Source organism: Raphanus sativus, chromosome 1, assembly GCF_000801105.2.
Source record: "Raphanus sativus cultivar WK10039 chromosome 1, ASM80110v3, whole genome shotgun sequence".
NCBI lineage: Eukaryota > Viridiplantae > Streptophyta > Magnoliopsida > Brassicales > Brassicaceae > Raphanus > Raphanus sativus.
Genome location: NC_079511.1, coordinates 6,927,540 through 6,950,985, shown reverse-complemented (window position 1 = coordinate 6,950,985; position 23,446 = coordinate 6,927,540). Strand labels below are relative to the sequence as shown.

Sequence of the window (23,446 nt, the reverse complement as noted above, 5' to 3'; positions counted from 1 at the left end):
ATAATCTAAACAAATGTATTTAAGATTAAACGTGTCCTGAGACCAATCAAGATCCACTATGCTACTTCTTTATCTTAACACAGTGTTGACGCCTAGCTTCTGGAAGAGTCCTCTTATGCTCAAACATATCCTCTATACAATGAATCAACCCGACTTGCCCAGGTGTATACTCGAAAGCAAATCAAAATTTTAATGAACAAAACTGTGTATATATGCTGCTTTCCCGTTAACAAACCTAAAGGTAAATCACGTGGGGGATTAGTCAAAACCAGCTTCTTAAGAGTTATTTTCACCAAACAGTTAGAAACCGGATTACTTAGGAGGAACCTTGAAGCTAAGATTTCAATAAACATTGCCACACTAAAATTGCTTCCAATGTCTGAACGAAGAACAGCAGTAGTTAACAGTACAATACTTGATAGAGAGAAGTGATTCAGATTGATAAGTGTTGAAAAAACATATTGCAAGGGTGTGTGGTTTGGAGTTGAGAGAGGGAATCAAAACTCAGAAGGAGGTTCAATCTAATGAGACGCTTGATCCTATCTTTGTCGGTGTTCTCGAGAAGTCCGTTCCAAACGATTTCATCAAGACACAAACAAATCCTTCCGTATTTGTCCAGAAACACTCGCTCTGTAGGAGGTTTCCCGCATATGTCTTTCACAGCCCCTGTTATGATAAAGATGGCTTCTGCCACTGCAAAAAGAAGATTCAACAAACTCTGAATGAATCACTTATCAGCTGAGAGCTACAAAAAGAGATAGAGAGAGAGAGAAGCTTACAAGCAAGTTCATCGTACTCGTCTTTACCAACAAGGAAGATGCTAACATCCCCTAGCATTGTGTACACGATATAAACCGACCTGCAACAAAAGAACAGAACTCTCGATTACTAAAATTTGCACCAAAAAATGGCACAAGAAGAGTAGAGTAGAGATATATACTTGTGGCAAGCAACGAGAAGCTCCTCGTTCTTAACACCTTTGAGATTCTCTGCTCCCAACTTAACCAAGAAAGATCGCCAGGTGAGCCGTTCCTCAGCTGGAACTCCATTGAACCTGCCAGATTGAAAAAAATGCATCTGATGATTTGCTACTAAAACTGGACAATACGTATAGGTGATCGATCACACACACATATCCACTTCAGCTCTCTCCATTTACAATTACACAATCACGTACTAATGGCATCAAGAATATCCAATACAATTAAACAAAAAAAAAAACATTCTAGATGCATCACATCACATCACATCACATAAGCGAGACCAAATGCTTGTGATATCTCCAATTCTAGTATGTTACAGAGGGTAATATATTAACCTAATTTCGATAAAAAGCTTCAAGCTTTAGCTCAATTCATAGATTAAAGCAGAATCGAAAACCTTAAACAGCAATTTCAGATCCATTAACGAGATCACGAGCTAAGGCAATGCTCGAGTTTGATCTTTAGAGAAGCAACCAACAAGTTCGTGATCAAAACCATATTGGATATTCAGAAGAAAAAAACTAACACAAGCTGCGAAAATTATGAAAATAAGAAAAAAGTTACGGATCTGGGGGGTTGCGAACCTTTCGATTAAAACGTTCCCTACGGAATTAGCGAACAACACCGCAAGGATCATGATTGATCTGTCTCCTCGTCTCTATCTCCTTCTTCTACTTATTATCTAACCTCTCAAACCATTCGCTTCTCTTTGATTTGATCTCTCTTTACCTTTGGTGTACACGACGAACACGAGCTAAGCATAATCGCCAAGGGGCCTTTTCGTTATTTCAAAACCTCGAGCAATTGAACCTTCTGTTTCACGACAAGTCATTCACTGATTAATTTGACTAAATCGTCCTCCAAAGTCAACGCATTATGTTTGTTAACCCACATGAATTCTTGTGAACTGAAATAAACCACTCTGGTTTTATATACATCTTTCCTGTTATTTTTTTTAAATAATGGTATGTGCATGTACATTAAGTGGAGATACTGATATACGGTGAATGTATATACTATATATAGGTAGATGAACTTGAAAGTTAAGTGAGATGGGGAAGAGAAGATGCTGATAGTTAAGACAAAAGGGAAGGTCAATATCAATGGAGGGTTTAAAGGAAATGTGTCACTGTTTCAGAATCTATCAAGAGAAAGTAGAGACCACATTTTCTTTCTTGTTACCTTCATTATTTCGTTGTCCTCCCTCTTTTCACACTTCTTGTACCAATTTCTTCGTATTTAATTAAACTCACGTTGGAAAGGAAAGACAGAAAACTAAAACTAGTGAGCTTGAAAAAAAAAGTAAATTTTATTTCATATAGAATGAATGGTTTAGTGCAAGTTTGAAATGAAAAGAGAACAAGTCATAAAGATGAGCACAAACAAGTACCAGCAAGCTACTGGTGAAGTGAAAGTTGAAGCTCTTCTTTAACCTAATTCGTTATCCTTTCACCTTCACTTGTACTCTTTTGAAAGTTAAAGAATACTAACTTTGACAATTCTTAATTACTACTACTTCTAGTTTCTTTTATGTGTGTGATAAACTTATGATTATAAAAATCACTGATGTATTAGTTTAAAGAAATAATTAACTCGTCTCCATTCGTATACTAGATATTTTGTCTTCACGTTTGTGTTATACATCACTTTTGGAAATTTATCACGTCACTATATACACTTCTAAGTTTGCATATGATGAATCGTACTAACACTGGTGGACAAAAGACAGGTAACGTTTTTACGCTTGATGATTTGGAAGGTTTAAGGATTCGATCATATGGTCTTTGATCCAAAACGTCACAATTAGACGTCTATTTTCTATAAGAAATCGATAATACGTGCTGATGTTGGTGCATGATTTATACTATATAATTTATTAAAACAAACCAAAAATGAAAGATGCGTCTATGATCAATCAAATCCTTTGATTCTATTTAATGCCCATTCCTCTCTCGGTTAGACAACGAACGTTTTGTTATTTATAGATGCTAGAGTACTCGATCGATTTTTATTGCTTGCGGCTTGTGATATATCGATATCTTCTCTATACAATATACTTAATGCAGTTTACAAAGTTACCATTAGTCAGTCATGTTGAATTCATCAGTAATTTGAAGGGTCTCGATCTTAGTCTAAAATCATACGTATACGACTAGGCTTGTCCCTGCCATAATATAGATTCAATAATGGTCATGTCAACTCTAGGCTACGAAATTAAATAAAATTAAACATTTGATTTTTCTCCATTAGCTTTTTTTTGAAGATATTTTTCTTCATTAGCTGTTATTGACATTGTCACGTCTCATCATGCGTGCAAATTAGATTTGAAATATTACCACTAAATTGAAGAAAACTCTGAATGCATGCGTTTTGTGGGGATACATGATACATATTACAAACCTAATTTAACCAACTATTAAAACAGCGAAGTAAGATAACCTTATTAATTAAGGTCTCTATATACATGTAGTTTATTTCACGAACACTCTTAATTAGAAAGTGTACTGTCTGCTTTAAACAGAAGACAAATTCACCCGCATATTAGGAAATTTTCTATAAATCCATGTCCTCTTGGTGATAAACGTATCATGTACAATGTAACGTTATTTTTAGTATCTATATGAGTGCAATTATAAGACTTAGAATATAGCACAAAAGAAAAAGTTCACTTCTGGATTTTTGTTACAAATACTAATACTTTATTGGACATAAAACGATATATAAAACAACATATAACTATCACATTGTAAATATAAACACGATACATAGCATATATGGGTATATATAATTAATAATTATGGCGGTAAATCAGCAATAAAAATAGGTATATATAAGCAAATAATATTTAGTTTGTATTGAGAAGCTCCTCTATCATTTGCAAAGCAGCCTTCTCTTCTTCGTCCATTGCTCCTTCTCCTCCTCCGCCGCCAACTTCAGTGGCTGGACCAACATCATCCTGTGAAGCATTTTTAGTAGGCTCTTGGGAGGAGCCAGCTGGGCCGAGCTCCACCGTCATGACCCAACTGGAGTCGGACTTGGAACCAGCGCGCTTCTGCCAGACGCCGATGTGGGAGCTGGCCGTGTCAAGACGGAGGCAGGTGAGGGAAGGCGAAGGAGACTTGCAGCATTTCCTCAGTTTGGCGCTGAGGATAGAAGAGAGTGACGAAGAGGAGGATGAAATATCTGTTTTGCCCTCCGATGTGTCTCCTGTGTTGTTGTTGTTGTTGAGGGGGAAGTTAGTCTTGGCGTTGCGGCCGCTCATTAAAACAGCCGCCTCGTCGTAGGCTCTTGCTGCCTCCTCTGCCGTCTCAAACGTCCCAAGCCAAATTCTCCGTTTCCTTTTTTTCATTTATCATGCATGTTATATAGAATATAGACCGTATAAGCAACAAATTACCCAAAAGCTAAAACAATAGAGATATTTAAATGTGGTTCATGTTAGGAAAGCATCATGTATATATATGTTAGTGTGTGTGTGGGTTTGGTTGTGTACTTGAATGCATCAGAAAGGAAGAATAAATGAACAACACAGAAAAAAGGAAAGAAAGAAGAAAGGTACAAGAGAGGATGACGAATCTCAGCGACCCAAGAACCCCAATGGCGTTGCCTGACACCTCTGAACTTCTTCGTCTGTACCATTCTTACTTACTCTGAGTTCTTTTGTCAGAGAGAAAACATGAATTCCTGATGACGAGTAATATATATGTAAGATGGATGTTTGGTAAATAGTAATGTTGTATATTTATATGCACAGGTTAACTTTGGTGGATGAAAGGTGAGTACTTGTTCCTACCCTTATTACATTTGACGTCCTTACTAGTCTATTACAAAGAGAGAGAATTTAGTTGGAGTTGTTGGAATAAAGTGAATGCTAAGGTTAAGGATATACGGTTAGAAGTGTAAAACTATTTAAATTTCGAAGGCACAAGTTGTACAAGTGTCACATGGCCGTGTACATTGTTTTTTAGCATACCTACGAACGTACATCCCAATCAATTGTCCACATCATATAGCTGCGTACGTCCTAGGCCTCCCTCATGTCCAATTTGATGCTTACTTATATTTGTATATTACTTCGTACATACGTCTAAGCCTTTTGTAATTACTATTACTTGCAAAGTATTTTGATTAAGGCTGAATGGGAAATAAGACCCAAAAATGTTTCATTTATATACGTCGTATGTTGGTTAACAACCAACAGTAACCATCGTCCAAAATATCATTATCAAGATCTTATGCATGGACTTCCTCGTACATCTTAATGGAGATAGTATGCGTTTCTTATTCTTATTCTTATATATATATTGATCCATACAGCTGCAAGCCTCAGATGGGTCGCAACTGTGAGTAAACTTGAAGTTGTAGTATTTTGGAAGATTAATCAATCGTAAAAAAGATTGCCACATACAGCAAACACGTAATAAGCGCTGGGAAAAGTGGTTGTTCACTCGCGATCAAATATAACACATGAGGTACATCCAAGACATAAAAACACACATAGAGGAAGAATAGTTGATATGTATATAAATATATATATTAGATAACACAAGTTAAAAGTAAAAAAAGGACACAACTTAAAGAAAGGGTGGTCCATATGCAATTAGTAGAAGGTTTTGTCAAAAATGTTTAGTTGGTTGGGTCCAAGTTAAAGCTGTTTATGTGTCAATTTCATATATATCACGTTAATTTTTGAGCAAACATTTTATTTTTTTTGGTGAACATGTTAAATATTTTTTTTAGCAAACATCTTGAACCTAATGTATGCTTGTATTTAAATATAATAATATATATGGTATATATACTTTTTTTTGTTTCATTGGTGCTAATTTGATGATTGCTTGTCATGGTATATATATAGGGTCCCCGCTTCCATGCCATATAGTCTCTTCATTAATTATCGTATTTGGATCTTGCATGTGATTTCTTTTCCAATTATCTATGCCCTATGCCAATGAATTATTGTTTTGAGATATTTATTTTTGCTGTCGACTACTATAGCTACATATAGAAAGATACTCATACTGTAACATCCCGAGTTGTGATATGTGAAAAAGCTTAAGAGAATTGATTTGGCTACCTATATCACTAAAGTTGACTTACCTTTTCCGTCACATATCCGTTTAGAACTCCAGAGTTAAGCGTGCTTGGGCTAGAGTAGTAAAAGGATGGGTGACCTATCGGGAAGTGATTCGCGATACCGTGTGAGTGAGGCCAAAACACGGGGAAATGTCATGTGGTAATTGCAGGGTCAGTAAACGATGATTTCGAGCCTTGGAAAATTAACGATCGACCGTCGTATGGGATGGGGCCCACGAGCCGAGCGAGCGGGCGTGGGTGGCCCATTAGCCGTGGGCGGGTCGGAGCGTTACACATACAGTCATATAAATTGGATCCGTTATTGAAGTAAAATCTTGAATCCTTCAGCTGAATTTCTTCGAAGTATATGACCCATCTTCAACTGGAGTATTATATATATAAAATTTATTATGGTTATAGAAATGAAATGAATTTTGAACACAAACTTATTTATCTTTTGAAACACGAAATACACGTGATGGAAACAAATAATTTTCAAGAGGCTTCTAGTTAGAGAAAAGATGCCAAACTGCGAATTTTACGGGTTTATGAATCTCGAACAAAACTTACCTTCACCCCCTAAGGTGAATCTCTACATTCACCCACCAATAGGAATCAGTTAATTGAGATTTGATATCTCTTAAAAAAGGAAACCAAATAATAAAAATTTAATGAAATAAAATTATGTTTTTAGATAAATAAAAAATAGTAGCAATTATAAAAATATTTTTTTTTAGTATTGATAAATCCGTCAAAAATACTAAACCCTAAACTCTAAATTCTAAATACTAAACCCTAAATTCTAAATACTAAGCCCTAAACCCTTAGGGAAAGCCTGAACCCTTGGGCAAATCCTGTACCCTAAATCGTTAATCTTAAACCCTAAACCCTTAATCATAAACCATAATATTAAACCCTAAATTCTAAACACGAAACCCTAAACCCTAAACTCTTTGACAAATATTAAATCATATACTCTTAATCCTAAACCATAAACCATTTTGGAATTTAGGATTTAAAGTTTAGCATTAGAAGTTATGATTTAGGGTTTAGGGATTAAGATTTAGTTTATGATTTAAGGGTTTAGGGTATAGGATTTGCCCAAGGGTTCAGGCTTTCTCTAAGGGTTTAGGGTTTAGTATTTAGAACTTAGGGTTTAGGGTTTATAATTTAGGGTTTAGGGTTTAGTATTTTCTGACGGATTTATCAATATTAAAAAGAATGTATTTTTTTATGATTACTACTATTTTTTATTTATCTAAAAACATAATTTTATTTCATTAAATCATTATTACTTGGTTTCCTTTTCTAAGAGATATCAAATCTCAATTAACTAATTCCTATTGGTGGGTGAATGTAGAGGTTCACCTTAGGGGTGAACCTAAGTTTTGTTCATGAATCTCCCTTCTTGGTGTTTTTACTTACATCAACACGTGTTCTCATGTCCACTTGGGTTTTTTTCTTGTTATATCGTTTCCAACTGAACGAAAACTGTGTGAACAAACTGGCCCGATTTAAGTAAAGTGGGCCTAAGTTGGGCTATACTGATGTCCATAAGGTCTATATACACCTACCCGATATAGGAGTGGCTAACGCTAAAGTGTTTTAAACGGACCAACCGTTTCCCATATTCTGTTATTCAACCGATCAACGGTCTCATTCCTCAAACTTTTTCAGGTTACCGATTTACTAAATTCATGGGTTTTTTTTGTTGTTGTGTGCTCTCTTTCTTTACCCTGAATATTTCTCCATAAATTTGAATTGCTTTCCCTTTTCTCCATCTCAACAACTGCACTATAGGTCGAACACAGCCACGAAAGAGTTAATTACCTCTCCATCCAACGCTAGACTCTTTTCTTTGTTTTTGCTCCAAAGTTTGAGAGTATGAGTGCGCAAAGGAGAAACGTAGTAGGTTCCAAACGCCCGAGGGAAGTCTTCCTAACATCAACATCTCTGTCTTTTTCTTCACTGTCTTCTTCTTGTGCCTCATGGGACGATGGGATAGAGATAAGCATGATGAAAACATCCCGAACGTCTTATGAAATATCGTGTGTGCAACAACCTTCTCCATCTTCCCCGTCGAGGCTACGACCAGTTCGGTTGATGGACGAATGTTTAGGGACGCATTACGATCCCGAGAGGATCCCAGCATCGGTATTTGCCAAGAGTACTGGGGATGCGAACTGGAGCGAAGCATCGAACGACTCGTTGTTTAGTCTGAGAATGTCCACCTGCCAAGCTTTTCGTGAAAGCAATATAGAAGATGAAGCTGGTGAGTTCTTAGCGTACTCTCCGTATCTGCTAGTCAAAACGGAGGAAGCAAAAGAGAAGAGATCTCAAGTGAAAGAGACAAAGACTCATCAAGAGAAGTCCATATCATCATCAACGCCTCCAGTTGTCTCATGGAGTAGTACTAATTACCCCACTAGTTTTTATCAATTATATCAAGCGCCGCAGACGAAAGCTCAATCTTGTCCCCTTCCTGTCGGCGATAAAAGGGAGAACAAGAAGAAGAAGATTATATGGTCTTGGTTCTCTTCAGGGTTTTTTAAGTATAACTTGCATTGCTGCAGCAGAAGCAGAGAACTATATAAAAACTAAGCTATAGTTATGTAACTTTTCCCATTCTTCCTGTCTCTTGATATGCCATCATGACAGTGCGTGTTGACATCTAAACTATTATTATATGCTTCATGTTAATTCCATACTAATTTATTCAAATAAAGAATGGTAATATGATGAGTGGGGTCGGCTAATAATGACAATGGAGAAGGCACAACTAATTTGACTTTTATAATTATCAGTCTCATAACAAAGACATACTATCCACTAAACATTATTATTTGACAAGTAATTTGTTATGTATCATCGACATATTAATTCTCGCATAAAAATAACATAACTTCTAAGTAAGACGACATGTTATCAAAATAATTTGACATAAAAGTTTTATTTTTTAAAATCTATTTTTGATAAAATTAAATAATTTGACATAAAATAATTATTTATTAAAATCTTTTTTTGTTTGATAAAATTTTCTAAAATATGATAGCAACTCATTTATCATCAATAACATTAATAAACATAAACTAATAATACATATACAAGTATAGAAATATTTACACATATAAAATATAGAAAATTATATACATATGATTTGTCAAAATTAATTAGAAACATTTCTTAACAAATACTCCATGTATTTAATAGTAGGTGTCATTTTATCATTTAAATTTATTTTATTACAAGTGTTGTTTTACATTTTTAATAAATATTAAATAAATTTTATAATTTTACCCTTATTTTAAATTAACTAATCAATAAAATCAAACAAAAAATTATAATAAATAAAAGTAGATAAGAAAATTTATGTGCAAAAATCTTAAAGGGCATTTATCATGAAACTGAAGAAATGTAAAACTAAAATACTATTAATCAACTCAAAATTTTGTAGATAATTAAATGTTTGAAATTATAAAAAAATCCATTGAAAAATGTAAAAAACAGTTCATTTAAATTTAAAAATTATCAATTTATTCATGTTTAATTACAATAAATTATTTAATTTGAACTATTAATTAATAGATTTTTTTTTTGAATGAATGCTAAATTTATTCAATGAAAACCTTTTTACATCTAGTGCTTCTTTATATTTGCATATGAACAAAATTTTTAACTCCTAAAGAGAGCAAAGAATCAAAAAAATCTCCTCATGGCGGTTTTCTAGTCGCAAACCAAGTGGTCAGGCTCTCTTCAAAGTGTTTGTTGCCCAGTCCCTTGATCGCAAACAGCTTGAGTCTGATGGTTTTATCCACAAACTTTGTGATGACACTCTCACTGCGCGGCTGTTCACCATGCCGTCGACCATTTCTCTCTCTCCATAAAACATGCACCGTAGCTTGGAAGGTGTACCTAATGAGAAATAGCTTCGTCGGTGGCAGTCGTGTGTTGGATATAACCTCAACAATGTCGTTCAATGAAGTGGTAAAACCTCTTTGCAGGATTCTCCCAGCCAGATCCTTCCAAACCTTCTTAGAGTAACGACAGTCAAAAAATAGATGCTGGCACGTTTCAGTTGTGTCATTGCAGAGAACACATGTAGTATTAACTGCAGCATTCCACCTCTGCATTCTGTCACAAGTTGGCAGTCTTTGACGAAGTGCAACCTATAACAGGAAGGAGTACTTTGGAGTGGAGTTGGCAGTCTGTCACATATATTTTGCGCAGATCGAAGTTGTAGCTATGTCTTCTTTGCTGAGAAAACACTAGCATACTTTCCTTCACTTTGCTTCCACATAGGTACATCATCACATTGGCTTATTTTATCCTGAAGATGGGCGAGTTCATTCTCAATGTCGTTTAGGAGGCTTACACGATGATTTCTCCTCCTGTGATTGCTGAGAACATCTGAAACGACAGCATTATCAGCAATACCCAGAACGATAGTACCTCGATCTCCCAACAGATCCTTCAAACACCCAAGTTTCGACCACTTTTCATACCAAATACCAAAAGGAAGTGTCTTTCCCATTTCTGATCTCCTTCTTGAAAAACCGCTTCGCAATATCTCGGAACTTTAGGAGTTTCCTCCACACCCAAGATCCCGAGACAGTTTTCTCCTTATCAATAGATTGATTTTAATTAATCTTATATAAAGAAAACGAAAACCATATTTTCTATATTTTTTTATATTTAGATATTAAATAATATAGTTGTTATATAATTGTTATTCTACAGAAAATACAAATTTTCACAAAATTTAACTAAATCTAAATATATTTAAATTTAAAACAGGTATACCAAATTAAAAAAATGGTTTTATAGTTATTTTTAACTTTATAAAATTAAAATATAAAATTAATAATATTTAACATCAATTAATATAAATATACTACTTGAAAGTTATTATAACTGTGCTGTAAACCTCTGTCTCCATGTAATTACAAGACATACATAGATTCGTCAAATTATTATTACAAGATTTTTGTTCTTGTGTCGGAAAAAAATGTTCCTTTTTCCTGTGAAATGACAAGAATGGCCTTATTGCCAGAGAATCCGTATAACGGCTGGAGAGGGATGAATCATAACTTCTCCCCCATCCTTGACAAAAGCAATAATTTCAAAGCGAAAGCAAAAGGGCAGAGAAGGAGAAGGAGCCCTACCTTCTGCTTCTTCGTGAAGAAGCTGTTGCAGCCTCAGAAAAAAAAAAAAAAAAAGGAAACGACTTTGTTTAAATCTCATCATCATCTGGTAAGTTATTTTTCTGATTCGTAAATGCTGGATTTTGTAACCTTCTTTAGATATATTTTGTTCGTTGTTGATTGGTGTTATTTGAAAAAAGGGTCATTGAAAGTCCAGATCTATCGGAGCTGATCCACTCTCCTTTACTCCAATCGATGGGGTGAGATTCTCCTTCCACTCTCTATTTTTTTTTTTGGCTTTTATGCCCCAATCTATTGCTTTATTTGATTGATTCAGATTTTGAGATTCTTCTGCGTTTATGTGCGGCTTGGTTCAACCCTAGTTAAGATTGTTTTTAGCTTATTCAGACAGAATGTTTTGAACTGAAAGAAAAAACACAGTAGCTGGTTTTGGAAAATAAAGAAGTTGTGTGTGTTTTGTAACAGAGCAGTGGCTGCTTGGCTTGCTACAGAGAACCTGAAACTATAAAGGATCCACTTTCCAATCCCATAGCTCAAACTGTTAAGAAACCGAGCGTATCAGAAGATTTCTGGTCAACAAGCACGGTTGATATGGACAACATCGCCTTCCCTTCTCAGGGAGGAAGCATATCATCATCAAACCAGACTTTTGATTCTCAATCTGTTGCCAGAAACTCAAACCCCCCTCCTGAATTTGTAAACCAAGGTAACTCCTCCCCCCCCCGGATGAGTTTGTAGTGTTTTGGGGATGGTTATAAACTTATATATCAAATGAGTGAGTCTGTATGTGTTTGCAGGTCTTCTTCTTTGGAATCAGACAAGGGAGCGTTGGGTGGGCAAGGAAAGACGTAATAACAACCCACCGGATCGCAATCATGGATCCAAGATAAAGTGAGTGGCACACTATTTGTCTCCTCAAAAGAAAGCCCTAAGGCTTATAATTAAGGACTGAAACACCTTTTAACATTTTTATATGTGATGATTAAACACTGCAGTTGGAACGCAGCATCTTATGATAGCTTGCTGGGGAGCAACAAGTTATTTCCCCAACCCATACCTCTCAATGTAAGTTAAATCAAAAACTCTCTCCCGAGTACAAGAAACGAGTGTGAAAACTCCTGGTCAATTGATTGTGTTGCTACTGATTTGATGAAAAACAGGAAATGGTGGATTTTCTTGTGGAGATTTGGGAACAAGATGGTCTATATGACTGATGAACAATATATACACACACGCACACTGGTTCGGACAGCTCCATTTTTGTTTTCCATTTGGAATCTGATTGTGAAAACTGGGGAATGTGGCTCATACGTTTTCACCGTAAATGAAAAAAAAAAATATATATCTCTTCTTGTACCACCACCATCTTTGAAAGTCAAAAAGGTGCAAGACTGATGTCTCTCAAACTAAAGACATGTCTCGTGCATATTGTCCTCCCTTTACACATTGATATTTCCACTATGTGAGTAAATGCATCATTTCTGTTAGAAGATGGTACGAGTTGTCTGTTAGGAGTTGATGTTTTCATTGGTTAGAGATTAGATTATTTTTTTTTTTTTTTTTTTTGGTCAAAGAGATTAGATTATTAAGTTATTAAGTTTCAGGAGAAAGGTTCCGAGTAGTATTTGGGTCCATGTTATGGGCCCTTTAACATGGGCTAGGCCCACTAGGATAGTGGGAATGAACAACGAAAAAAAGAGCAGATTCGTCGTAAATTTAGTGGTCACGTAGCGGACCTCAACCCCACTCTTCATTCTTTCCTTATCCACGATGAAACGTCGGCTGAAACAGGACACGTGGTGATCTCAAAGAGGTCTGTCGCTGAACTATCACGTAGCCCAGTATAAATCTAGAATCTATCATCACCCTCGCTCTCGTGGATAAAGGAAAAGTCAATTTTAGTTAGAAAATGGGATAAAAAATATAATTTTAAAAATATAATAACAGAAGAAACACGCAAAAACATATCCATTAGTGTCACAACGGTGCTTTCAGCAGTTCTTATTACCAGAAAGGAAAGAAAGACCAGAATTTTGTAATAAGAGTTTTAAGAGAGAGAGAGAGAGACTGTTTTGTAAGGTGAAAAGAGAGGAGAAGATGGAAAACACAGACGAGCTCGTGTCCATTGAGCTTCCAGCTCCTCCTTCATGGAAAAAACTGGTATCTTTCTTTTCCTCTTTCTATTTTTTTTTAATGAAATTTCTGCTGTAATTACTTTTATTTCCCCCTTAAGAAACTGATGTCAGTGTAAAAGGGTCTTGTTTGTCTGGTCTGGTTTCTATTTCTAGCAAGTTTCTTTTCTTGTCTGATGGTCTAGGGTTTATATTCCATTTGGGGAATTTAATGAAAGTAACTGTTTTCAAAGTTGGTTTTGGGATCTGTATGTTTATTTCCTTAAATAGATGAGAACCTAACGCATAATGAATCGAATTAGGGTTTCATATGAAAATGCTCTCTGTGGAAAACTTAAACCCTAGAATTTGGGGCTTTTTCTGGAGGAGATTGTATGTGAATAATGGGAAGCTTTTTTGTTTTTGTTGTTCCAGTTTTATCCGAAGAGAGCAGGTACGCCGAGGAAGACAGAGATAGTGTTCATGGCTCCAACGGGTGAAGAGATCAGCTCACGCAAGCAGCTAGAGCAGTACCTCAAGGCTCATCCTGGGAACCCTCTCATCTCTGAGTTTGATTGGACGACTGGGGAGACTCCAAGGCGGTCATCAAGGATCAGCCAGAAGGTGAAGGCTGCTACAAGCCCTACTCCTGACAAAGAACCTCTCTTGAAGAAGAGACGCTCTTCTCTCACTAAGAAGGATAATAAAGAGGCTGCTGAGAAGAACCAAGTGGCAAAACAAGCAGAGGCTGAGAAGAATGGGCAGACGGAAGAAGCAGAGGTTGCTGTTAAGGATGGACTGAAAGAAACTGCTGTTGAGGGTGAGAAGTCTGAGGCTGTGAAGGAGAACAAGGAGGCTGAAAACAAAGAAGGAGAAGCTGAGACAGACAAGAAAGAGCCCATGGAAGTAGACACCTCTGAGGTGGAGAAAAAGACTGAAGTAGAGAGCAAGGAGGGAGAAGTTGTGACGGATAAGAAAGAGCCCATGGAAGTGGAGACCTCGGAGGTTGAGAGTGGAGGAAGAGCTGAAGAAACTCCCAGCGTTGAAGACCTTAGGGACACTGAAATAAAAGAACCACAGGAAGCTGTCACTGAGGGTGATGGAGAGAAGAAGCTTGCAGAGAAAGAGACTGAGAACAAGGTCGGCAGCATGGGCGCTGAAACAAACGGAAATGAAACCAAAGAAGCGGATGAGCACAAGACAGATGGTGAGCGTAACCTTGATGCAGACGCAGAAGCTAATAAGGAGACTGGAACACAAGAAGCTGCAGCAGCTGTGGCCGAGGAGAAAAGTAACGAGGTGAAGGCGGAAGACACAAACAGAGGCTTAGAGGCGCAGCATGGCGCTGCAGCGTCCGTGAGCTGTTAAAAAACCTATCGTTCAGCACAAAGCACAGAACGTGGAGAGTTTGTTGTTGTCTGATTCAGGTGTAGCATTAACATTTATTACGAGTTGTTGTTGTTGTACGTGCTGGTAGAACTTGTACGTCTATGTAGTTCATTATCACTAGAGTCTTGAACTTTTGTGCTGTTGTTCTATTGTACTTCTGGTATGTTGTTAATTTTATTTTTAGGCATTTATTTTTGTCTGTTTCTCTTCACGCGGTGCTTGGATGGATGCGATGTTGAGCAAAGAGAACATTGCAAAGTAAAGATTAAAGAGGTGAAAACACACAAAAGCGAGATGTATATTACAAAACAACAGCTGTAAGATTAAAGAGGTGAAAACACACAAAGCAAGATCATCTTATTACAAAAGCGCAGCTCTTAAAGAGCGTATGATATCGGTAAGGGAGACGACTCCTTTAAGCAAACCCTGCTGGTTCACAACCCACACTCTGTGCACTCCTCTGGTGACCACTTTCTCTATCGCTTCCTCCATAGTCGCCTCTTCAGTACAGCTCACCGTCTCCCTCCCTTCCCCTGAAGCTGCTTTCTCCGTGAACTCCAGAGCAGAGAGCGGCAGCCACGTCTGAAGCTCAGGCAAACGACATGCCTTTAAATCCGTTGCAGAAAACGTACCGATCACTTTCCTATGCCTCCCCTGCAAATCTCAAAACACACACACTGAATATTACACGCTACATATAATCAATTACATATCGAATAGCTTACGTTGATGAGCTGAAGATGGTCCTCTTCAGCTACATCAGGGGCGTGAACGATAGGGACAGCGTTGAGCAGAGCAGACTTCATAGAGTTAATAGCATTGGCAACAGTGGTACTCTCAGTGACGGCGTAAACGGACTCGTTAACAGCTCGGAGATCAGATACAGAGCGTGACAGAACATCCTTGAGGTCATCAGAGTGATGGTCTCTAAGGAAACGCAAGAGATCCATCTGAGTAAGCATCCTGTAAGCAGAGGACGACTCAACCAACTCAACTCCCGAGATAGTGTTACTGCTCTCTATGCTGCTCTCCAGCGGCACAAGCGCTCGATGGATCCCTTTGCTAAACACTTCCATACACTCCAACAAGGTGGTACCAGGGTTCAGCGTCCAGAGACTAAGCCCCTCGAGGCAATGGCCGATGATGGAAGACACCTGAGAACCCATCTTGCGGTCAAGATCGGTGGGATCGGAGAGGTTCTCTCCGCCGGCGATGTGAGCGAGTATGTCGAGCATGGTGAGGATCCCTATGTAGTGTTTACGAACTGCTCCGGTTTGTTTGTCAGACTCCATGATCATTGAGCCTCCGGCTCCGATCCAGTGTCCTGGAGGTGCGGCTACGGGGAGCGAGGAGATGGAGTTTGCCACTAATGTGTTCATTGCGTGGGACAGTGTTGCCGTGTAAGGAACCTCGACTAGCCTTCGGTTTCTGGCCGTTAGATCTTTCGCCGTGATGTTGATCAAGCGGCTGTGATCCTCCTCTTTGCTCTTCTCGTGTTGCATTGCGAACTAGTGTGTGTGTGTGTGTGGGAAGTCTGTGAAAGTGAGTGTAACGTGTTGGTTCTCGAACGTTTTAAAGTGTTGTCGGATGTCTGGCTCGACTTTTGAAGTTTATGGATTAGGACAAGGATCTAGAAACCAACGTGGCCATTGATCCTTACTCGTGACATGCAACACCTGGCAATTCAGCAGGTCTCGATGAGATATTTTTCGTATTTAGCTGCATTCAACGGGGGGAAAAAAGGAACTGAGAAAAGTTGGGTCTCTTAGAGCTCGGCCCAGTTTAGTTTATAACATATTGGGCCTTAGCGCGCGGCCTAGTATGGTTAATGACTATAATACCCCCGACCTGTCTGTTTTGTTTTACTTTCTTAAGTTCAGTTATCTCTTCTTACCTCGCATCCGCGGAAGAAAGTGGATCCAAGAAGGCGGGAAAGAAAGCAGTGCTGCAGAAGAAGCGTGAAGACGACGGAGAGCAATGGAGGTGGCGCGATGGTTAGTATCTTCTCTTCCGTATTTCGTTCTCTTCTCTGTATTAGTCGAACGTGATCGCTCGTAATTTTTTGTGTCGAGTTTTGTTTGGTGATTCTGTGTTCCCATGATGCAATTGCTTCGATTTAGGGTTTTCTTTCGCATTTGATTAGATGTATAACTACGATTTTACATAATTTCTTAGAGTTCATATGTGGATTGATACCAAATTGCATGATCTTGAGAGTTTGTGCTTACGCATATTAGCTTATTGGTGTGTATTACTGGCGATGTGTAGTGAAGAGAATGGATTGGAGGAAACCACACACATTGTGGAATCAGTTTCATGGGATGATCTGGAGAGATACGCTGCTAGTAAAGCCGGTGGTTCTTCTGAAAGACACCACTCCTGGAGATCTCACCACCACCACGACTCTTCTAGAAAAGGTATCCGCACGCAAGAAGCTTCATTCTAAACTATGTGGTTTTTGATTTATTTATGTAGATAGATGGGTTAAAAACTTTTACTAATTGCATTGTAATAATGCTATCTGTTTAACTGAGCTTACAAGCATGATTATCTCTAATTTGCTTAGATGACGAATCACCTGGAGACTTGTACGAACTGTGGAGGCAAGAACAGAACATCATAGCTGCGAGACTAGACAAGGAGCTTAAATCCAGGTGGGAACTTGACGAACTGATTGAAGAACAGCTGAGCAGATACCAGTCGCATTACTTCAAGTCCATGGTTTCAACCTCCTTGAAGGATGTCTCTAACCTTCTCATGCCCACCTGGATACCCCCTCATGAGCTGGCTGCTGTGTCTTGGCTTGGAGACTGGCGTCCCACTTCCATTCTTGACATTCTCCGTATACTGGCTGCTCAGAACCCCAACTTCTCTCTCTCTGAGTCGAGTGAACGTGTGCTCTCTCAGTTTACCCGTGAGATTCGTATTGAGGAGGCTGTGATTGATGAGGAGTATGCAGAAATCCAGGCCACGTGTGTTCTCCACCTCCCCTTTTCACCGCTCTGCAATGCTCAGTCGGGTGAAGAAGCTCTAGGTTCTGTGCAGGAGCTGTTTGGAAACATCAATAAAGTCCTCTCAAAGGCACAACGACTCAGGTTTTGCTTTACTCTCTCCATCACAAGGAAAAGGAACGTTAGTGATGAACTAAAAGCAAAGGAATGTTAAATTGTCTTATAGTCCGGTTGAGTTAAGTGAAAGTTTTGAATAGCAGATAGGAGAGAGTATGAATCAAGCTATATGTGATGTGCAGGTATAAAGTGTTGGAACTGGTGATGAAGAAGCTGCTGAATCAAACAGATACAGCAGAGTTTGTGGTCGCATTTGCAGGGATTCAAGACGCCATACACCAGTTTGGAGAGCAGAAGAAGCTAAAAAAGCAGTACCCGACAGTTTCTCTGAAGGGATCAGGATCATCATCTAGTTGAGAGCTTACACATTTGAGAGTAAAACTAAAAGCTGCGATGCTGAATCTGCGTGCTGCTGATTTACATTCTTGGAAATTTTGTCTTCTTATCAACTCATATAGTCCATGCACAACAGTAGGAAACGGGAAACTAACCATGTGTTTGTATAGTCATTGATATAAAGTACTCAACTAGTGAAAGTATAAACAAAGTTACAAACAAGTTCCTCTTTTTGTTTGTTTGTTCCTTTAAATATGCAAATCAGCCTCATCTTTTTTTTTTCGACAGCACAAATCTGCGTCATCTATACATAGAGTTTTTCATATTTAAACAGGTTACACCAAAACATGTGATTTTTTTTTTGTTGTAGGCACAATCCATGACTAAGCTCTTCTCTTTATATCGCCTAAACATACTCTTTAATACATGGTTTACTTTAATGGGCCCAATCAAGACTAATAGCATTACGTAGCTGTTTAAATCATGTGGCCCATTGGTCCAATTGGGCTTTTTTACGCGCATCGGTTTTCATAGAATTATAAAATAATAAAATCCCCCTTGTCCATCGCTCTTATAAATACCGGGAGACTTAAAGCCCTGAGTCCTCAAACTGATACTTTTTCCCGAAGATATTTCTAAATCACTGAATCTTCGTTGAGATACAGACCAGGAAAATATGGTGTTGGCGGAGCTCGGAGGGCGTATTACACACGCTATACATCAGATGCGCAACGTGACAGTCATCGACGAGAAGGCTATGAATGAATGCTTGAACGAGATCACTCGTGCTCTGCTTCAGTCTGATGTTTCGTTTTCCCTTGTCAAGGAGATGCAGACCAATATTAAGAAGATCGTCAACCTCCAGCATCTAGCTGCCGGCCACAACAAGCGCCGGATCATCGAGCAGGTTTGTTTTTTACCCTAGATTCTCCAGTTCTATATCATGGATCCATGTTTTTTTTTTTTGTAATTTTATCTCTCTTGATTCTTTTCTCTTTCTCAGGCTATTTTCGGTGAACTATGTAAGATGCTTGATCCGGGAAAGCCTGCCTTTGCCCCCAAAAAGGCCAAACCTAGTATTGTTATGTTTGTCGGATTACAAGGTGAGGTGGTCTTTGTAAGATGCTGTTCTTTTTTTTGTCCGTGGTTGATTTGAGATTTGCTTGTAAATGGTCTTCACTGTTAAAGCTTTTAGGTGCTGGAAAAACCACCACGTGTACAAAGTATGCTTATTATCATCAGAAGAAAGGGTACAAACCAGGTCTAGTGTGTGCGGATACTTACAGGGCGGGCGCTTTTGACCAGCTGAAACAGAATGCCACTAAGGCTAAGATCCCCTTTTATGGAAGGTACCCTTTTTGTTGAGTTTATGAGATCCCTTGTTTGTGCCTTCTTGGATGGATTATGAGCTCATGAAATGTGGTGTGATTCTTTGCAGCTACACTGAATCCGATCCTGTGAAAATTGCTGTTGAGGGAGTTGATAGGTTCAAAAAAGAAAAATGTGATCTTATTATTGTTGATACCAGTGGTCGCCATAAACAAGAAGCTTCTCTCTTTGAAGAGATGCGTCAAGTTGCGGAAGCAACGGTCTGCTCTCTTAATTTTTTTCTTTTTTTTGTTTGAAGTCTTTATGTTTTTCTTCTTTTTTTTGTTGTTGGCTTCCAGCGCTGATCTTGTTTTTTTTCTTTTGTCGCTTTGCAGAAACCCGATCTTGTTATATTTGTTATGGATAGCAGTATTGGTCAAGCTGCGTTTGATCAAGCTCAAGCATTTAAGCAAAGTGTTGCTGTGGGAGCTGTGATTATTACTAAGATGGATGGCCATGCCAAGGGTGGTGGTGCTCTTAGCGCGTAAGTCACCGTCCTATGTAATTTAAATGGTCGATATGACTCTCTTTTGAGCTTTCGACAAGTGATTTTGATCTAAACTTTTTATCTTATTAGTGTCGCAGCTACAAAAAGCCCTGTGATATTCATTGGAACAGGAGAGCATATGAATCAGTTTGAAGTCTTTGACGTCAAACCATTTGTCAGACGTCTCTTAGGTAAATTTCATGGCATTGATGGAGGAGTAATCAAAGACTCTTCGTGGGTTGTTGACTCAGAATTTTGATAGTATTGTTTATGTACAACAGGAATGGGTGATTTGTCTGGATTGGTAGATAAACTACAAGACGTTGTACCTAAAGATCAACAGGCTGAATATTTGGAAAAGATCTCAAAGGGTAACTTTTCAATGAGAATGATGTACGACCAGTACCAGAGTTGTCTCAACTCCGGGCCACTTAACCAGGTGACATTTTCTTGTCAAATAATACTCTGAGCATTACGCTGTGCTGATGGTAACACAAAGTGAGGTCTTTGCTGTGCAGTTTTACTCAATGCTGCCTGGAATGAGTGCCCAAATGATGCCGGAAGGAGAAAGCGAGTCGAAGATTAAGCGATACATGACAGTGATGGATTCTATGACAAATGAAGGTGAGAACTATGTGTTATTTCAGTTACAAAAAAAAAAAAAAAAACTATGTGTTATTTGGTGTGTAATTGTAGAGTAGAGTTAATAATAGTGTTTTAACAAAAAATGGGTGATGTTGCAGAGCTGGATAGCTCAAACCTAAAGGCCTTTAACGAGTCAAGGATAATACGGATAGCGAGAGGGTCAGGGAGGATTGTAAGAGACGTGATGGAGGTGTTGGAACAGTACAAGAGGATGACAAAGTTATTTAGCAACGTGAAAGGACTCAAGATGCTAAAGAATGGAGATATGAGCTCAAACAAGAGCGCGCAGCAGCTGATGAGCAAAGTCATGTCGCCTCAGATGCTACAGCAGTTTGGTGGTATGGGTGGTCTGCAGAATCTGATGTCGCAGATGGGAGCAAATATTTGATTGCACAGCCAATTAACTAGACCTTCTTTTTGCTTTTTCCTATTTTCTACTTTTTTTTAATTACAGTAGTACAAACAAATGTTACTCATCTGATTATTTAAGGTATTCACTAGATTTTGACCCGCCTTTTAGAAGGCGGGTATATTTTTGTTTTAGTTTTTTTATTATTTTAATAAATTTAATATTTAGATACAACCACAAAACTATAATCATAATTTAAAATAAGTTTGGGCTACAAAAGTTTTGTACAAAAACCCGTGAAAACTTAAAATACATGAGATATTTAAAATATTTTTAGGGTTTTAAACATAAGTAATTTAAGTTAAATTAGGGTACTTTTCATGTACTATAAAATCTATATGTCATTTGATGTTTTCATTTTTGAATTTTTAAAACTATAAGGTATATTTTAGTTTATAGAATTTTATATGATTTGAACGGATAGAAAAAGCCAAACTAAACCCATAGAAATATGAACTGAAACAAAATTTACAAATATATAAATGAGATTTAAATCACTACTTCCAAAAATTTGAAACCTGAATAGACTTAAACCAAAATCTCATCACATAATTAAACTTCATATTTCATTAATAATAAATATTGCAATATCACCAGCTTAAAAGATTTGGGAATCAACTATATATTTAAGCGGATAAAAAAAAGAATGATCATGTTTTAATAACACAAACAATATTTTGATACATGCTTGAAAGCGCATGATATTTTATGATGTAAAATTTTATTAATAATTTTACAATTTTTTTGTTAAATGGTAAGGATTTTGAGCTATTTAAAATATTTGTGTCTTTAAATCAGCAGTCTTAAATCCAGTTCGGATATGTGGTTGAACCTATAAATCCCGTGATTCGATATGTAATCCGGTTTGAGTTTCAAAAAATATCCATCAATTAAAAACTTTATAAAAACCACAAAACAGTTAAAACCAGAGGGTAGAGAGTGGATGTTGAACCTATGGGTGATCGATATATAATTCAATTTTATATAAATTTTTGTTTAAAATTAAAAATTTAGTTTCAATGTTTGAATTAGATATTTAAATAATTATTAGTTTTGATATTATTGTATCTTCTTATTATATTTCGTAACTCTAACTTGTTATAAAAATTATTTAAAATATATTTTATGTGAAATGAAAAATAAACAATTTAAATTTTAAAAATTTACTATATTTTAAGCATTTTTTCTTTTATTTTTGATATTGATATATTTATATCATTTTACAAAAATAGATATAAATATTACTGATTCGTCATTTCTATTAATTTAGAAACATGACATATTGATATATATTTGATCTAATATTTTAATACAATTACTAAAACTTCTTACTAATTACTTAAAAGTATTTTGAATAAATATGATTACAAAAAAAACACAAATAGAACTAAAACACACATAATATGAATTTTTTTTTCTAACTTAAATGAGCCATAGATTGCTTCGTTGACTCTTAACCCTTTCATATCTATTTCTCAGAGACACACATGATCAAAGTCTTAGAGACAGCTTTTCTCAGTTGGGATAAACCTTTACCAATACTGTGAGAGTCTGAGAAAAACGTGTCCCAACATCTTCTTCTCATTCTCCTCTCGCTTTTCTTCATAGTTTTTCCTAATCTCATTTCTGTCGCTCCAATTATCCAAAAATTCAAAGAACCCCACAGTTTTACAATTCTGCTGAGCTGACGACGATGACTTGTCGACCAAGCCAATATTGTGATCTCGTCGAGCTGTCCACGTGGCCATAAAACTCGACGCCGCCTACATGCACGGCTCAGTCGCCGCCGCCCTCTCCGTCCTCCAACACTCCTCTTGCCTTGAAAACGTCATCTTCTGCTTCGTAGCCTCTGCTTTCACCGATCTCTTCCCACCAGATGCGTCCGCCACGTTGTGTATATCCGAAAATAAAAGCATTCACCTATATTCATAACCGTGTAACTGTATATTACGTAATTAACAAAACAGGATCCGAGAATTTTGGAAAAAAAAACGAAAGTTACAAAATTATTCTATTAAAGTGATTACATGATATCTATATAATAATTTAAATGCAGTTATATTTTAAATTGGATACAACCAAATATCAATAGGTCATGCTGCAAAATTAATAGAATAGATTTAGAGTCTAAACAAAGTATAAGACATCAACGAATTATCGATGTATTTTAATTTGTGTATTTAACTATAAAATAATTTTGATAAATTATCAAAATTAGATATATAAAATAAGTTAAACCAACTTATGAATTATAACAACATTTTTAATTTAATATATATATACTATTGGTTAATTTAATAAATTTAAACTAATTGAAGTCGATTTAAACGGTTTTGGAACAGTTTGAACCAATTGAAGTAGTATAAAACTATAAATGAAAATTGTTTATGTTAGAAACAATTTAAATCAACT

General features: G+C 37.0%; 7 protein-coding genes and 1 non-coding gene across 10 annotated transcripts; 5 read left to right on the top strand and 3 right to left on the bottom strand.

Annotated features, from left to right (window-relative positions):
- Window positions 1-323: 323 nt before the first annotated feature.
- On the bottom strand, window positions 324-1,727 carry LOC108854712 (uncharacterized). The gene is made up of 4 exons (XR_008940175.1): window positions 1,568-1,727; window positions 941-1,054; window positions 780-859; window positions 324-693 (listed from the first exon to the last, which is right to left on the bottom strand). It is a non-coding gene; the product is annotated as an uncharacterized LOC108854712 (transcript).
- Window positions 1,728-3,628: 1,901 nt separating this feature from the next.
- On the bottom strand, window positions 3,629-4,804 carry LOC130501251 (ethylene-responsive transcription factor WIN1-like). 2 transcript variants are annotated; one of them, XM_056996549.1, is made up of 3 exons: window positions 4,777-4,804; window positions 4,543-4,667; window positions 3,629-4,321 (listed from the first exon to the last, which is right to left on the bottom strand). In XM_056996549.1, exons 2-3 carry the CDS (start codon window positions 4,620-4,622, stop codon window positions 3,829-3,831), a joined length of 573 nt encoding a protein of 190 aa, XP_056852529.1. In that variant the 5' UTR covers window positions 4,623-4,667; window positions 4,777-4,804; the 3' UTR covers window positions 3,629-3,828. The 2 variants fall into 2 exon arrangements, with proteins under 2 accessions (XP_056852529.1, XP_056852270.1); XM_056996290.1 differs by lacking the exon at window positions 4,777-4,804 and having other exon boundaries at window positions 4,543-4,737.
- Window positions 4,805-7,943: 3,139 nt separating this feature from the next.
- On the top strand, window positions 7,944-8,660 carry LOC108843743 (uncharacterized). The gene has a single exon (XM_018616990.1). The coding sequence runs from the start codon at window positions 7,944-7,946 to the stop codon at window positions 8,658-8,660; it is 717 nt and encodes a 238-aa protein (XP_018472492.1).
- A 2,485-nt stretch (window positions 8,661-11,145) lies between these two features.
- LOC108852181 (uncharacterized) lies at window positions 11,146-12,682 on the top strand. 2 transcript variants are annotated; one of them, XM_018625687.2, is made up of 6 exons: window positions 11,146-11,309; window positions 11,401-11,460; window positions 11,692-11,927; window positions 12,019-12,112; window positions 12,217-12,286; window positions 12,382-12,682. In XM_018625687.2, the coding sequence occupies exons 2-6, from the start codon at window positions 11,456-11,458 to the stop codon at window positions 12,433-12,435; spliced, it is 459 nt and encodes a 152-aa protein (XP_018481189.1). In that variant the 5' UTR covers window positions 11,146-11,309; window positions 11,401-11,455; the 3' UTR covers window positions 12,436-12,682. The 2 variants fall into 2 exon arrangements, with proteins under 2 accessions (XP_018481189.1, XP_018481195.1); XM_018625693.2 differs by having other exon boundaries at window positions 11,687-11,927.
- A 437-nt stretch (window positions 12,683-13,119) lies between these two features.
- Window positions 13,120-14,930, top strand: LOC108850264 (methyl-CpG-binding domain-containing protein 10). The gene is made up of 2 exons (XM_018623832.2): window positions 13,120-13,381; window positions 13,768-14,930. Exons 1-2 carry the CDS (start codon window positions 13,319-13,321, stop codon window positions 14,698-14,700), a joined length of 996 nt encoding a protein of 331 aa, XP_018479334.1. The 5' UTR covers window positions 13,120-13,318; the 3' UTR covers window positions 14,701-14,930.
- A 6-nt stretch (window positions 14,931-14,936) lies between these two features.
- On the bottom strand, window positions 14,937-16,225 carry LOC130511103 (SNF1-related protein kinase regulatory subunit gamma-like PV42a). Its single transcript, XM_057007946.1, has 2 exons — window positions 15,447-16,225; window positions 14,937-15,375 (listed from the first exon to the last, which is right to left on the bottom strand). Exons 1-2 carry the CDS (start codon window positions 16,221-16,223, stop codon window positions 15,082-15,084), a joined length of 1,071 nt encoding a protein of 356 aa, XP_056863926.1. The 5' UTR covers window positions 16,224-16,225; the 3' UTR covers window positions 14,937-15,081.
- Window positions 16,226-16,565: 340 nt separating this feature from the next.
- LOC108837696 (uncharacterized) lies at window positions 16,566-18,383 on the top strand. Its single transcript, XM_057007949.1, has 4 exons — window positions 16,566-16,715; window positions 16,990-17,138; window positions 17,288-17,816; window positions 17,972-18,383. Exons 1-4 carry the CDS (start codon window positions 16,699-16,701, stop codon window positions 18,144-18,146), a joined length of 870 nt encoding a protein of 289 aa, XP_056863929.1. The 5' UTR covers window positions 16,566-16,698; the 3' UTR covers window positions 18,147-18,383.
- A 336-nt stretch (window positions 18,384-18,719) lies between these two features.
- Window positions 18,720-21,120, top strand: LOC108843716 (signal recognition particle subunit SRP54 3). The gene is made up of 9 exons (XM_056987352.1): window positions 18,720-19,032; window positions 19,129-19,228; window positions 19,321-19,474; window positions 19,564-19,714; window positions 19,829-19,977; window positions 20,071-20,171; window positions 20,262-20,419; window positions 20,499-20,604; window positions 20,724-21,120. The coding sequence occupies exons 1-9, from the start codon at window positions 18,802-18,804 to the stop codon at window positions 21,011-21,013; spliced, it is 1,440 nt and encodes a 479-aa protein (XP_056843332.1). The 5' UTR covers window positions 18,720-18,801; the 3' UTR covers window positions 21,014-21,120.
- The last annotated feature ends 2,326 nt before the right edge of the window (window positions 21,121-23,446 follow it).